Source organism: Anolis carolinensis, unplaced genomic scaffold (assembly GCF_035594765.1).
Source record: "Anolis carolinensis isolate JA03-04 unplaced genomic scaffold, rAnoCar3.1.pri scaffold_12, whole genome shotgun sequence".
Lineage (NCBI taxonomy): Eukaryota > Metazoa > Chordata > Lepidosauria > Squamata > Dactyloidae > Anolis > Anolis carolinensis.
Genome location: NW_026943823.1, coordinates 11,243,794 through 11,257,221, shown reverse-complemented (window position 1 = coordinate 11,257,221; position 13,428 = coordinate 11,243,794). Strand labels below are relative to the sequence as shown.

Here is a 13,428-nt window from a genome sequence, read left to right as displayed (position 1 = left end):
AGCAGCATTGGGTCTAGCAACTACCGTAATTTCAAAGTATGGATGACTGTAAGGGATTCTTCATGATATGCAACAACAAATAATGTGATATGCAGTGAATACTACTGTAAATTATTGCATAAATTTGTAAGGGAAGGAAATGTTAGGCTTACTATTAAAGGTCAGAGAAAATTAAGATAATACCGTAAGTTACTTTTTGAAAATTAAGTTCATGAACCCCATGGTTAAGAACCACAAACTCAAGATGAATTGGAGGGGGGGGCTCTCCCATTTAAAGTAATAATAATAATAAACTTTCTTTATACCCCACCACCATCTCCCATAGGGACTCAGATGGTTTACAAATAGCACACATGGATAGAAAGGATGAATGTTATTAAATAAATACAAGGAGCAATAACCAATTTGAGGATTGCTTCCCCATACTGCAAGAAAAGGTGCTTCCTTCAAAAAAGGAGACAATGCCTGTGTTTGAAAAGGGTTTTGAATGGTGAAAACAGTCAGATGGTGGGGTAAGAACATAGTGCAGAATGGGATGCAATGTGGGATTTGCAGGGAACAGAAATGCTCAGAAGATAACTTGAGAAAAATCCAGAAGTCTCCCTGTTTTCAAGCAACTCAAAATAAAATCTATTCCAAGCTAGAGACTCAGAGTAGCAGACAGGAGAAAACACTTTGCATGTCAAAACCCTGAAATTTTGGAGAATGCCACTGTTGTGCTTCTATTTCAACTTTCCCCACTATACTGCAGGTTGACAGTTATTCAGTTCATTTTGCAGGAGTCTAGTTATGAAATGCATCTTTTTCAGCGGAGAGCTTGGTGTTTACTAGCAACTGCACAAGTAGTGTTTGACTTGGGCACATACCCTAAATTTATAAGAAGTACTCCTTCTCAAGTCTTTTAAAGTGCAAGAAAGTTCATCTCCATTGTACCCTGCTTGGAAACCATAATCCTGTACAAAAAAAGAGAAAAATAATTTTAATAACATGACACAACAAGCTTGCATTGTGCCGCAAACCATGTCTACTAGAATACTACAAATTCCTCAGAAATTGCTATTTAATGGACAGAGAATATACCGAGCTTGGCAACGTCCCATGAGGCTCTGCCCATTTTTGTGACCCGCAGAGCCCCTCATCCAAGTTTTAATTAATTATTTAAAACAAAGCCCTTACTTTAGCAAAACAAAGCATTTTCCCTCTCTGTGTGTGTTTAAAAAAAAGAAGCGGTGGTTTCTGATGCAATGCATTGAAATCTCCCATGCTCACAACAGATACTATTGGGTCAGATGATACATTGTTTTGACTATGAAGAAGTTTCCAAGTTTATGACAGTATTTCTGTTCACTCCAGTTCTAGCTGTTTACTACCCTTCGTTTCACTTCCACTTCTGAATGTTCAGCAACAACAACAACTTGATATGAAATGGTTCCTGGAAGAATCAGAGAGAATTTCCTTCCCACTCTCCACTGGGGCGTTTGAATAACACAACACATAATTATTCACCAGGCAACGCTCAAATCTGCATCAGAGAGCAGCTGCTACTTTCAAGCTCTTTTTTCCTATCCTCAACTCAAGTTTCCTAAGTTATAAATATCAGAAAAACTTACCGAACCCTCCTCTTCCATTTCTAAAGTGTACGTCAGAGAGTCATCTGAAGACAAACCGGTTGGAGGGCTCCATTTAAGAGATAACCAGGTCACCCCAGATTCAGACAGCTGAGGAGCCGAAGGTGGCGGAGGAACAATTCCTACTGTGTAACACACCAACGTCTCACTGAATGCGCTACAAGTAGGAGAAAAGGCAAAAGGTTCACTACTAGGTAGAATCACAGAAATCTGAATAAACAATCACCATATTAACCATTTTTACCTCATTCCAATGTCATTTTTGGCTGCCAGCCTGAATGAATATTTTGTAGAAGGGGTCAGCTTGGTTATTTTGTGTTGCTTCTGATGGCCATAGTAGCATTCCTTGAATGCGCTGTTCTTCCCCTTTTGAAATAAGTAGATCCGAGAAACAGTCAGCTGTTTGAATCCATCAAAAATACCACCAGCTTGAGAAAAACACTATGTAACACGATTGTTGTTCCTGGGTTATAAATATCATTTCAAAATTGGTTCTATCATAAAAACATAGCAAATGTTTATTAAACTGCAAAAACTTTGTTTTTATGGGAGAGGCATCCTGCAGCACATTTTGCTATGTTTTTTCAGTGGCTATCTCATAGGGTCTCAACTAATTCAGCCACAAAAACTAAGTTTCTGGAGTATAACAACTACGTTCAAAGTAAGTACTGCACAATAAAACAGGAAATAACACTTTCAAACCAGGAACAGAACATTTTACCAATTTTGTTACAAAGTGTTATCAACCTACCGTAAATCCCAAATGTAAACCTTGATTTTGGCATTTTATATAAAGGACACCATCTCACTATGCAATTGTATATAATGAGTCTTGAGCATCCATGGATTTTGGCATCTATGAGTCCAGGAACCAAACCCCAATGGACACCAAAAGCACAATCTTCCACTAAAACAGTGGTTCTCAACCTGTGGGTCCTCAGGTGTTTTGGCCTACAACTCCCAGAAATCCCAGCCAGTTTACCAGCTGTTAGGATTTCTAGGAGTTGAAGGCCAAAACATCTGAGGACCTATAGGTTGTTAACCACTGTGCACTGTTGACATAGTCAACCTGGGATAAAGCAGCTGTAGGACTAGAGGTGGGAGACTTAGGTCATAAAAATCTCCTCCCTAAAAATCCCTCTACATAGAAAATTCATGATTTTCCCCTTCTAAGAAATTTTGGTCATCAGGGAAAAAAGTCGTAAATAGATTAATCAACAACACATACATTCAGTTCAACCGGACAATTTAAATATATTTTCTCCACAAAAAAAACAGAAGAACTGACCTCATCCCATTCTAAAAGGTAGTTAGTCACTTTGGAGCCATTATCATTGGAGGACTAAAAAGAAAAAGAAAATAAGAGGTTTATTTTTTCCCCTTGCTATTCAAGCTCTTTTTCCTTGCCATTTCCTTGCCATAACAGAAACATAGATGTTAAAAGCCATTTTGTATAGGAGTTACCTTCCACTGTAGATTCAGGCTGTTTTTGGTTTTGTTGACTACTTTAGGTGCAGCTGGAGGGTCTGGTTCACAACTTTCTGTAGTAAAACTTGTCAGCTCTGAAACCGTTTCCTTTGTGGAACTGCTTGAGGCTGAAACTCTGCATGATAAAAAAATTGAAGAACTATTCCAAATATACAATGAAATTGAGATATGAAAATGTAGACCAGGGTTAGTCATAATTGTATGGAGTCACAGACTAAATGTAGCCTATATCTCCACATTTCAGTTTAGTCTCTACCTGCCTCTCATTCGCCACTACATTCCAGTGTTCAGTCAAGACAGTGAATAATCATAGAATCATAGAATAGTAGAGTTGGAAGAGACCTCATGGGCCATCCAGTCCAACCCCCCGCTAAGAAGCAGGAAATCGCATTCAAAACACCCCCGACATATGGCCATCTAGCCTCTGCTTAAAAGCCTCCAAAGAAGGAGCCTCCACCACAGCCCGGGGGAGAGAGTTCCACTGTCGAACAGTGAGGAAGTTCTTCCTGATGTTCAGGTGGAATCTCCTTTCCTGTAGTTTGAAGCCATTGTTCCGTGTCCTAGTCTGCAGGGCAGCAGAAAACAAGCTTGCTTCCTCCTCCCTATGACTTCCCCTCACATGGCCCACATCATGTCTCCTCTCAGCCTTCTCTTCTGCAGGCTAAACATGCCCAGCTCTTTAAGCCGCTCCTCATAGGGCTTGTTCTCCAGACCCTTAATCATTTTAGTCGCCCTCCTCTGGACGCTTTCCAGCTTGTCAACATCTCCCTTCAACTGCGGTGCCCAAAATTGGACACAGTATTCCAGGTGTGGCCTGACCAAGGCAGAATAGAGGGGGAGCGTGACTTCCCTGGATTTAGACGCTATACCCCTATTGATGCAGGCCAGAATCCCGTTGGCTTTTTTAGCTGCCGCATCACATTGTTGGCTCATGTTTAATTTGTTGTCCACGAGGACTGTGGACTGCCTATTTTATAGGTATATTCACATGGATTTAGTTTCTTCCCTTGTGTTATCTTCCAAGTGTAAGGGATTGTCACACTTGGGGAGGGAAGACCCCACTGAAGCTGGCTGGAAGAATACAATAAGCCTTCTAAACTTGAAAGGTTTAACTTTTGTAGATTTGAGTAATACATTCTTTCTAGGCATTTCTACATCCTCCAGTGCATCCATATGGTCAGATTACACTAGAAGTTGTTCACAGTTACAGTCGAGGACCTCCATGTGACCCATAACCCACAAATATTGAGGGCTGACTATCATACCCATATATTCTTGCCCTAACTTTGCCCTCATTTGTACTGTGAGACTAGCAATTATACAACGGGGCTAGAATGTTGTAGTGCATTCTAATGCAGTACAAGAAATAAATATGTAATATATGCAATTGACAATTGGAATGGCCCCAGTCTACAATTTTGGATCATGTGATTTTAATGTTATGTTAGTTGTTTTTAATTCTATGTCTTCATGTCTAAATGTTGTTTAAATCTTATGTTTAATGGTGTTATTGATTTCAATGCATAGTTATATATTTCTTGTTTAGATTTTATGATTTGGTTTTATATGTATGTTAGGTATTGAATTTTGACATTATTATGCTGTAAATATAATAATCCCCCTAGGTGAGAAAAGAAGTATATAAATACAGTAAATAATCATAAATAGAATGCAGGCCCATGAAGTAGCACTTGATATTATATAGCAAAAGAACAGAGATCAAGATTTACTGCATCACCCTGTTGCAATTCCAAGTGGTGTTTGCTCTCCAAGCTTACCTGACATGATAATCAGTTGCTGGTCTGAGATCGGGAATTGTAAAAGTTGTCTCTTCACCTCTGCAAACAGAAGGGACTTTTACTACACAGCAATGGAATATTTATTTTCAATGAAATCTTCCTCAAGTACAAACAAAGCCCATCTACCTGCCACAAATTTTACCCCAAACAGACAAAGTTAGTGACGTGGTGCTGGCCTATATCTATATATTGGGATGGCCAGCGTCTGCTGGCAAGTCGACTCTTCAAAATTTGGCCCTAGAAACCCAACACCGGAAACATTCCACAGACTGACTATGAAAATAGCTTTCTGTGTAAATGTAAGGGGAGAATAATCCTCATGGATACAATACTCGTCAGCTGTGTAGTTAAGAAATAAGACTTACATGTAAACTGATTTAAACTTCCCATTTTTTCCACTGTTCGAGACTGCCACTTCAAATGTGAAAGTTGTAGGAGAGAGGGTCTGAGTTTCTTCATTTTGGGATACAACTGGGGGGCTCCAAGATATGAGGACTGACCTGGCTTGAATTTCAGACACCTGGGGTTCAGGAGAAAAACAGTCACTTCCCAAAATATACAAGACATGTGTTTCCTACCTCCCTCCACTAATACACATTTATATGCAAGTGCTACATTTTGTTGCATTGCAGAGCTCCAACTCTTGTTTGGCTTTAACTAACATGCAGAAAGGCTTATTACAAGCATCCTTATCTAATCTTAGAGGCAGACAAGATAATCAAGAGAGAGATACCAGGACCCAAAGCATATAAGTTTTTATTTTATTAATTTAAAATATTAATCTCCCCTTCAGCATGGGATAATATTCATCATGAGATTCTCTCGCATCTTCATCATAGTTCTAACAGGAATGGAATTTCAGCAGGCATAGCTTTGTGTGCCTGCTGAATTTTTTACTTTTGTGCAAATGTTAAAAATGAAGGAAGCCTGTTCTGTTTCGTGCAGACACCTTGCTTATATTGTCACCCAAAGGAAACCAACACTGGTACCAATTGGGCCTCCAAGAGGAAGGCCTTCTACAAAAGGCAGTGCAACAACAGCAAATACCTCCTCCCAAGTCCCCATGAAGATGCATCACTCTCACGAATGGGACACCGAAGAGAGCCCTTTCAGCAGACCCCAATTATTGGACTGGTCTATTAAGGACTTACTATGTCATGTCTAGCACTTCAGGTTTAGATTGGAAGAAGACTCGTAGCCATTGTAGCTCCTTTAAGATGGATGTTATGCACTGCCTACGCGAAAATGTGGCTGCTACATTTTGTACCAGCTGTAGCCTCTGAGTTCTGCTCAAAGGGAGCCCCACGTAGAGCACACTGCACTAATCAAATCAAGATGTTACTGATGCTTGGGCTACTGCAGATAAATAATTCCTATCCAGGAAAAGTCACAGCTAGTCAGAGCTGGCACCAAGCCCTTTTAAAGCCATAGAGTCTACTTGGGCTTCCAATGAGAGAAACAGACCCCGGAGTATTCACAAGCTACGCACTTCGACCTTCATAGGGAGTGCAACCCCATCCAGGTCTAAGTGCTTACTCTAGTCCCAGATCCAAGAACCATGATTTGTTTTGTTTTGTCCGGATTCAGCCTCCATGCATTGTCCTTCATCCAGTTGATTTCAGCATCGAGGCCTTACATCACCTGCTCGGCTTCAGCTGCCTCAATAAAGGAGAAAGAGCTGCCTGACATCAACACCCTTACAACTTACAAACCGTAATGATCTCTCTCCAGCAGCTTCATATAGACTGAATGGTATTTAAGAAAAGAATAAACCCTGTAGGACTTGACAGTAATGGCCATAGGACTGAACAGGATTCCTCACATATTACTCGCTGGAACTGTAAATATAAGGTCGACCACCACAACATAGTGCCTTCTACTCTCATTCCATGACGCTGGTCCAGCAAATAGATACTGGGGTATCTAGGAAGACCAACTAGGGTAACACTCCTTTCCACCGAAATGTATAATCAGTCAGGGCACTGAAGGGCATTTCACTGCACAGATCTAACCTGAAAACAAGACACTACCCCAGCACAGAGAAAGGTATCTCCCATCAGCTGGACCCACCTAATTAATTACCTAGATTTCCAGTGGTAATGTGGATAGTGTGGCACGAAAGACTCATTCAAGCACACTGGCCGTGTCAAGGTCTAACAACTGGAACTAATTACAGGAAACTGACCAGCCAGGACATTTTCTCAGACTCTGAAACAACCGTAGCAAGTTCCCAGCAGTTACAAGCCACTTGCTCCTCAAAAATGCCTAGCAAATTTGTCATACCAGGCAACCTCATCCATTATCTCCCTCTATGAGCCCATTCATATGTTGAGATCTTATTGGAAAGCCTTCTCTATATCCCAAACCCTCAAAGTTACGTCTGGTAAGAGCATGGAAGAAGGCTTATTTGGTGCCTGCCCCCAAACTCTTGAATTCCCTTCCTAGAGAGAGTAAACAGTTATCCTCCTTATTATCTTTTTGTAGGCTGATCAATATCTGTTTCAGCAGACAGTTGAGGGCTGACTGCTCAGAGGAAATGAGCTTATCATGTGCTGTGCTGTGCTCTTCCATTAAAGCTATTGAGGTCTCCACCATTTGTCTCTCTAAAATTATTGTATATAATTTACAATAATATATAATATTATAATATATTGTATATGCATATAATATTAATATTATTTTGTAATACAATATAATACTAATAATACAATATAATAATATTAATTATATATTATATATTAAATGTAATATTACTAATAATATTACAATATATTTATATAGTACAATATAGTAATTTATTGCCAGTATTGTGCTATGCTAATCATATAATGTATGTAAATTTAATTTGTAAGCCGCTCTGAGTCCCCTTCGAGGTGAGAAGGGAGAGATATAAATGTATTAAATAAATAAATATTAAATAAATAAACCTGACCCTTTCACTTGGAATAACTTTGTTGTATGGCATGTTGAAGTTGTGTGGGTATAACATACCTTCCTTCTCTGGCAACCTTTTATTTTACAACCTTTATAGATAATCATGGGCATCTTGTAATTTATAAGTCTAAGGTTAACACAACCAATGTGAACAAACCTGAAATGTCATATTTTGTTTTGCACTTCATTTCCCTCCAGTTATTGGTTGCATCCAAGCTTAAAAGCCTTTTTTCTATGAAGCCCACTGACTAAAAAGAGAAAACCCAAGAAAAATTCTGACTCCCCTCCCCTCCCACTTTAATATGGATTCATAGCTCACAAGAATTTAAGCTAAATAGGCTTTGAGTCAAACCTCATAATGGACATAATCAAGCATTTCAAGTATTGCAAATCCTGAATTGATATCTTATGTTCAGGGATGGAAGCTACACATGGTTCAAAAATATGTACAACTGGTTTAATGTTTTATAGTCATACATTTGACTGATGTTTAATTTTGTATTGTGTTTTTAACATGTTGGAAGCCGCTTTGGGTCTCCATTGTGGGAGAAAAGCGGCTTTATAAATAACGATTTATTTCTTAACATCTCTCTGCAAGGTCAAGGATCTGAAAACACAATTCTTACACTACCTTGATAAGATCTGTATTACCAAGTTACAGAGAGGCATTTTCTGCAGAGGCATTACAGCTACAAAATTTCTCCTTGCCCTCAGATAATTCTGCTGAAAATATAAAAACCCTTTATATTTTAGCTGAGCACTGTAAACACTACTGAGTGGGGCAAGAAAATTCTTAGAAAGTATGGAAATAATGCACTTACAGTAGGCTTACTGAAACTTAAAAGCTCTTCAGATTTTCTAGATTCTGTGTCAGATTCTGCAAAAGAAAAAAAACAACCAACAACCTATGTTGAATGGAAGGACAAGATGAACAAAAATCCCCATCAAAACATTTCTTATCTAACTGTGACCTGAACTATGAAGATTGCATTAGAAAAACAAGAGTACATCCTGTGCAAAGTTCATTGCTTTGGTTTATTTTGACCACTGAATTTGCTAAGTATGCAAACTGAGCAGAAGGAACCTAACTGCCCAGACTTCCTTTCGCTTTGCTTGGTGCAATTTCTCTTTTGCTGATGCAATTTGATCATTCTAATGCACTGACATGCCAACAGTAAGCTTTCTACCTACTAGATTATTTTGGAGACATAGCTAAGACTGTTTTGCTTTGCTTACACCCTGAGAAAGACTTTGAGAAATATTCATTACAGTACTTGAAATTTGCTACCTAGCAAACAATAAGCAAAACATTTCCACAAAGGGCTGCTGTTGATCTGCCTGTAAGACAGTTTCAGCTTTTGAAAATTAAGGCTGAACTTACAACAATGACATTTAAACATCCCAAAGGTAAACCCATGTATAATTTGCATGTTCATATTTTCAGATCATTCCGTTAGCTTTTCTAGTTACACAAGACTTAGGTCCCATCTACACTGACATATAATATAGTTTCCTAATGCATTTCTTCACTCTATGACTGGTCAAACCAAATCACATATACAATTTTGGCAACTGGGCTTAAGTGCTGAATTTGCTCCTTTGCTCTTGACCAGCAGTAGTTTAATCTACCTGTAAAGTCTCACTTTCTAAAATGCCTGTTTTGCAAAATTTGACAAAAAGTCAACAGAGTTTGCAAGAAAGACAGCACTGAAGTGAAAGTTTGTATTTTATCAATTTTCAAAATGATTTCCACATACCTCCCATTCCTGAATCGCCTGATGGGACGGGGCTTCCCCTGGCTTTTCCTACTTGCTTCTGCTTGATTTGCCCTCCTGCTCCTTGTTGTCCCTTTCCTAATCCATTCTGGACATTGGTGCTGGAGGAATGGGTAACTTTATGAGGTGAGGAAGGAGGACTGTTCACTTTATTATTTGTATGTCCACTCGCTTGCCGGTCTTTTAGCCTTTTCTTCAAATGCTCCTGCATTTTGAGAGTCCTTTCATCCCGCTGAACAAAATTCGTTCTGCCATGGGAACGCGACTCTAAAGAACCATCAACAAAAAAGAAAGAGAGAGAGATCAAATTACATGGAATTAAAATTGCATTTATAATCTTTAACACACACACACACACAACAAATTTACAATTTGTCAAGGTTTAGATTGATTAGAAATGTAACACAGAAACTGAATAGAGTTCTTCTGGCAAACCACCAGTTTTTTCAAATTATTTTGTATCTTCAATAGGGGAAAATGAAAACGAGAGAAGTGGGTTAATTCCAAGAAGATCTTTACATAAAACATCCCACAAAGGACATACTGAGAGAGGAAAGAAGTACTGCAAACTTAGGTTTAAATTTCCCACCTGTATCTCCTTCCAATTCGTAAAAAAATGTCAGCAGCAGGCTAGAAAGCAAAGCCTGTTCTTTTTTAACACTTGGGTGAGCAGTGATACCAATAACCTATGTTTACTCCCTCATAGGAAAAAAATCCCTCCTCATAAGATGACTGCTTAATGGGAGAAGTTAGTGCCCTTTCCCTTCCTTTCTAAAATGTGACTAAGATCCCCAAATAGGGCCAAGCTGTAAATGTACGATATTATGGAAGGCCATCATACCTTGGTGAGCAGCCAATTCATCAGCTAGCCTCAGTCCTCCTTCTAGGCTGAGCACAACCTTGCATTCCCTCTCACCAGCAAACGCCTTACCTTGTTCTTGGTACAGATGTGGCGAGGGCGGCGGTGGGTGCTGATGAATGAACTGTGGCGGTATTTCTCCTGTCCCCGGAACCGGAGGATAGACGGGATGAGGTGGATGGGGAAGCAAAGCAGGATGAGGGTGCATATAATGGGGCACGTGTGGAGGAGGTGGGTGCATGGAGGGATGGAATTCAGTCGAATGTGGCATAACGATCACCTTCCGAACTCCATTTTCTTCCACCACCTGAAAAAAAAGATCAATTTGCTGATATATTTGAATTATACAAAACCAAATTCTCAAGACCCAATTTCTTGATCTGTGACTCATCTTGCCTTCGTCCTCCCAGATTTAGCCTATGTGAGTCTTTACATTTATGGGATGTATAGTGGAAGGCACATTTTAAAACATGCATCTAACCACCGTATATACTTGAATACAAGCTGAGTTTTCCAGTCCTTTGGCTTATACTCGAATGAAAGTTCTGTCTGGTTTATATTTGGGTCGTCTTATACTCGAGTATATGGGTAATCAGAGTTGGACAGTCTTATCTTATTAAATGCTTTGAATGTGATTTTCCTGCTTCTTGGCAGGGGGTTGGACTGGATGGACCACAAGGTCTCTTCCAACGCTATGATTCTATGATTCTAAAGTTTTACTATTAACTTAAATTACGGTTTTATGTAAATATTCAAAAACATTTAACCTACTGATGCCTCAATTAATGTAATTTTATTGGTATCTATTTTTATTTTTGAAATTTACCTATAGCTGCTGCATTTCCCACCCTCGTCTTATACTTGAGTCAATAAGTTTTCCCAGTTTTTTGTGATAAAATTAGGTGCCTCAGCTTATATTCGGGTCGGCTTACACTCGAATATATATAGTATATTTCTACACAGTTAATATTTTTCATCTCAGCTGGCAATATGGTTAATCATCTCTCTTCTAGCAAGCAGATCTAACAAAGAAAAAGGACCCTACCCTAACCAACACTGGGTTGCTGTGAGTTTTCTGGGCTGTATTGCTTCTGGAACATGGCCATACAGTCCAGAAAACTCACAGCAAGCCAGTGATTCAGGCCATGAAAGCCTTCGACAACACATTAACCAAAACTCTTTATTTTCACACCTTCCTCCCAATACAGGACTCAAAACCATTTGCATTCAATTTTATTGCAATGATGTTTAAAGACTGTGGTGTTGTCTCTTCAACTGCATTACTAATGCATCACAGAAAAAGCAAGGATAAGAGTTTGGAATTTCAGGCTGTTCGCAAAGATTCCTTTTCAGATGCAAAATGGGATGACAAGCAAGGCTCCAGGTGCTGGCTGACTCAGTTCCATGAGTCGAGAGGCCTCCTCCTGGAAGGCTTCAATGCTCAGACCAAGTGCTTCTGAGTCATTGGAACCAATTGGAACGGACGTCATAACTTCAGTGTTTAGGAGCCATCTGCAGATGTCTCCAAGACTGAGCCTAAGGTTTGAAGTGGAATCTTGAAGCAATTAGTCCACCACAGCCAACAAGCTGTACCAAAGGCAAAAGAACCTCTGAGTAACTAATGGCAGAACTTATTCCTATGTGAACATGAGCCTTCTCTGACAAAACAAACAAACAAGTAAGTAAAGGCTGCATTAAGTGAAGCATCAGCAAATATCCTGCTTATATTTCACACACAGGATTGTGCCTTATTAGCCAGACCATAATGTCTGTATTCGGTTCACAGTTGCGTAAACAGAGTTCCACAAATTCTCAGTTGAGCATTATTGGATTGTACATAACTATTAAGTGCCAATGGGATCGTGAAACATCACATCCACAAGTAACACAGCTTTTGTATATTCAGAAGATGGTGTCGTCCAATTGCTACTTAACTGCATGAATGTAAATTTACGCAACTGAAATGCAATGCACAATCCCTGCTATCATCCCAGCTAATGATAAAATGATAAAAGTAGTACATTAACAATTCTGCAGCTGGATGCTCTTTATTTCCTAACAACAATAAGGGGGATTGGGAAATTTTATGTCTGTGCTAGATCCATAGTAAAAGCAAGACTGAACATGACTAATGAAAGACATGAAATATTGCTTTGTCTCATTTACTGTTTCAAGCTATTGAACAGCAATGTAAAGTAGAGCATTTTCTGTTCATGAGAAATATTTCTCTCTTGCAAAAGCATTCAAAAGATCATAAGAAGTTACCTGAGATACATAGCCAGGAGGCACAAATATTGGAGGCACAGAACCATTTGGTGACATCATCGGAACATGTGCAGGACCTGAAACCAAGCAACAGAGCATTCATATTTGCACATTAGACAAAAGAGGGTGCAGTCACAGTTCATTTGACAATCTGATAACATAATGGCAACCATGTGTATGCATACACACATTATTTTTATGTACAAGCTTTTAAGCAATGTTCCAATCTATCCAAGAGCTTAAAATTATTGTACAGGAGTCTCCAAAACCACATTATTAAAAATAATACACCAAGAATGGCTAGTGGACTTGCAGACACAACAACAATAAACAAAAGGTTTTATGGAATAACAGAATAAATTGTGGAGCAAAATTGCAGCAGATCTGAGGTGCTAACGTTCTTCCCTAACATCTTCTTCTGGATGCTTGAAAACAACACAAACCAGAATTGACTGGAAGCCTAGTTCCAGTTTAGTAAAACAAACACTTTGATATTGGTTTGTGGTGTTACATCCCAGGACCCTGCAACCTATTTAAAAAGGGACTTTGTTCCTGATGATTTCCAAAAGAGACCATTTGTTAGTTTTTGAAGGAAGATAGAATGAAAAGTCAACAGAGTTTGGAGGGGCTGATGACCACAAAATGAGCTGGGGTGAACTTTGCCTGCCCCTGATTTAAAG

General features: G+C 39.2%; 1 protein-coding gene across 2 annotated transcripts in view; it reads right to left on the bottom strand.

Annotated features, from left to right (window-relative positions):
• The window catches only part of fndc3a (fibronectin type III domain containing 3A), a 55,191-nt gene that overhangs the window by 14,896 nt on the left and 26,867 nt on the right, over positions 1–13,428 (bottom strand). For both annotated transcript variants that reach the window (XM_003223389.4, XM_062963662.1), the window contains 11 exons: positions 12,749–12,825; positions 10,556–10,790; positions 9,607–9,891; positions 8,671–8,726; positions 5,281–5,435; positions 4,895–4,954; positions 3,093–3,231; positions 2,917–2,970; positions 1,873–1,994; positions 1,611–1,785; positions 867–953 (listed from right to left, as the gene is read on the bottom strand). In XM_003223389.4, the coding sequence (XP_003223437.3) occupies positions 867–953; positions 1,611–1,785; positions 1,873–1,994; positions 2,917–2,970; positions 3,093–3,231; positions 4,895–4,954; positions 5,281–5,435; positions 8,671–8,726; positions 9,607–9,891; positions 10,556–10,790; positions 12,749–12,825 (1,445 nt within the window). The remainder of the gene's footprint in view (positions 1–866; positions 954–1,610; positions 1,786–1,872; positions 1,995–2,916; positions 2,971–3,092; positions 3,232–4,894; positions 4,955–5,280; positions 5,436–8,670; positions 8,727–9,606; positions 9,892–10,555; positions 10,791–12,748; positions 12,826–13,428) is intronic.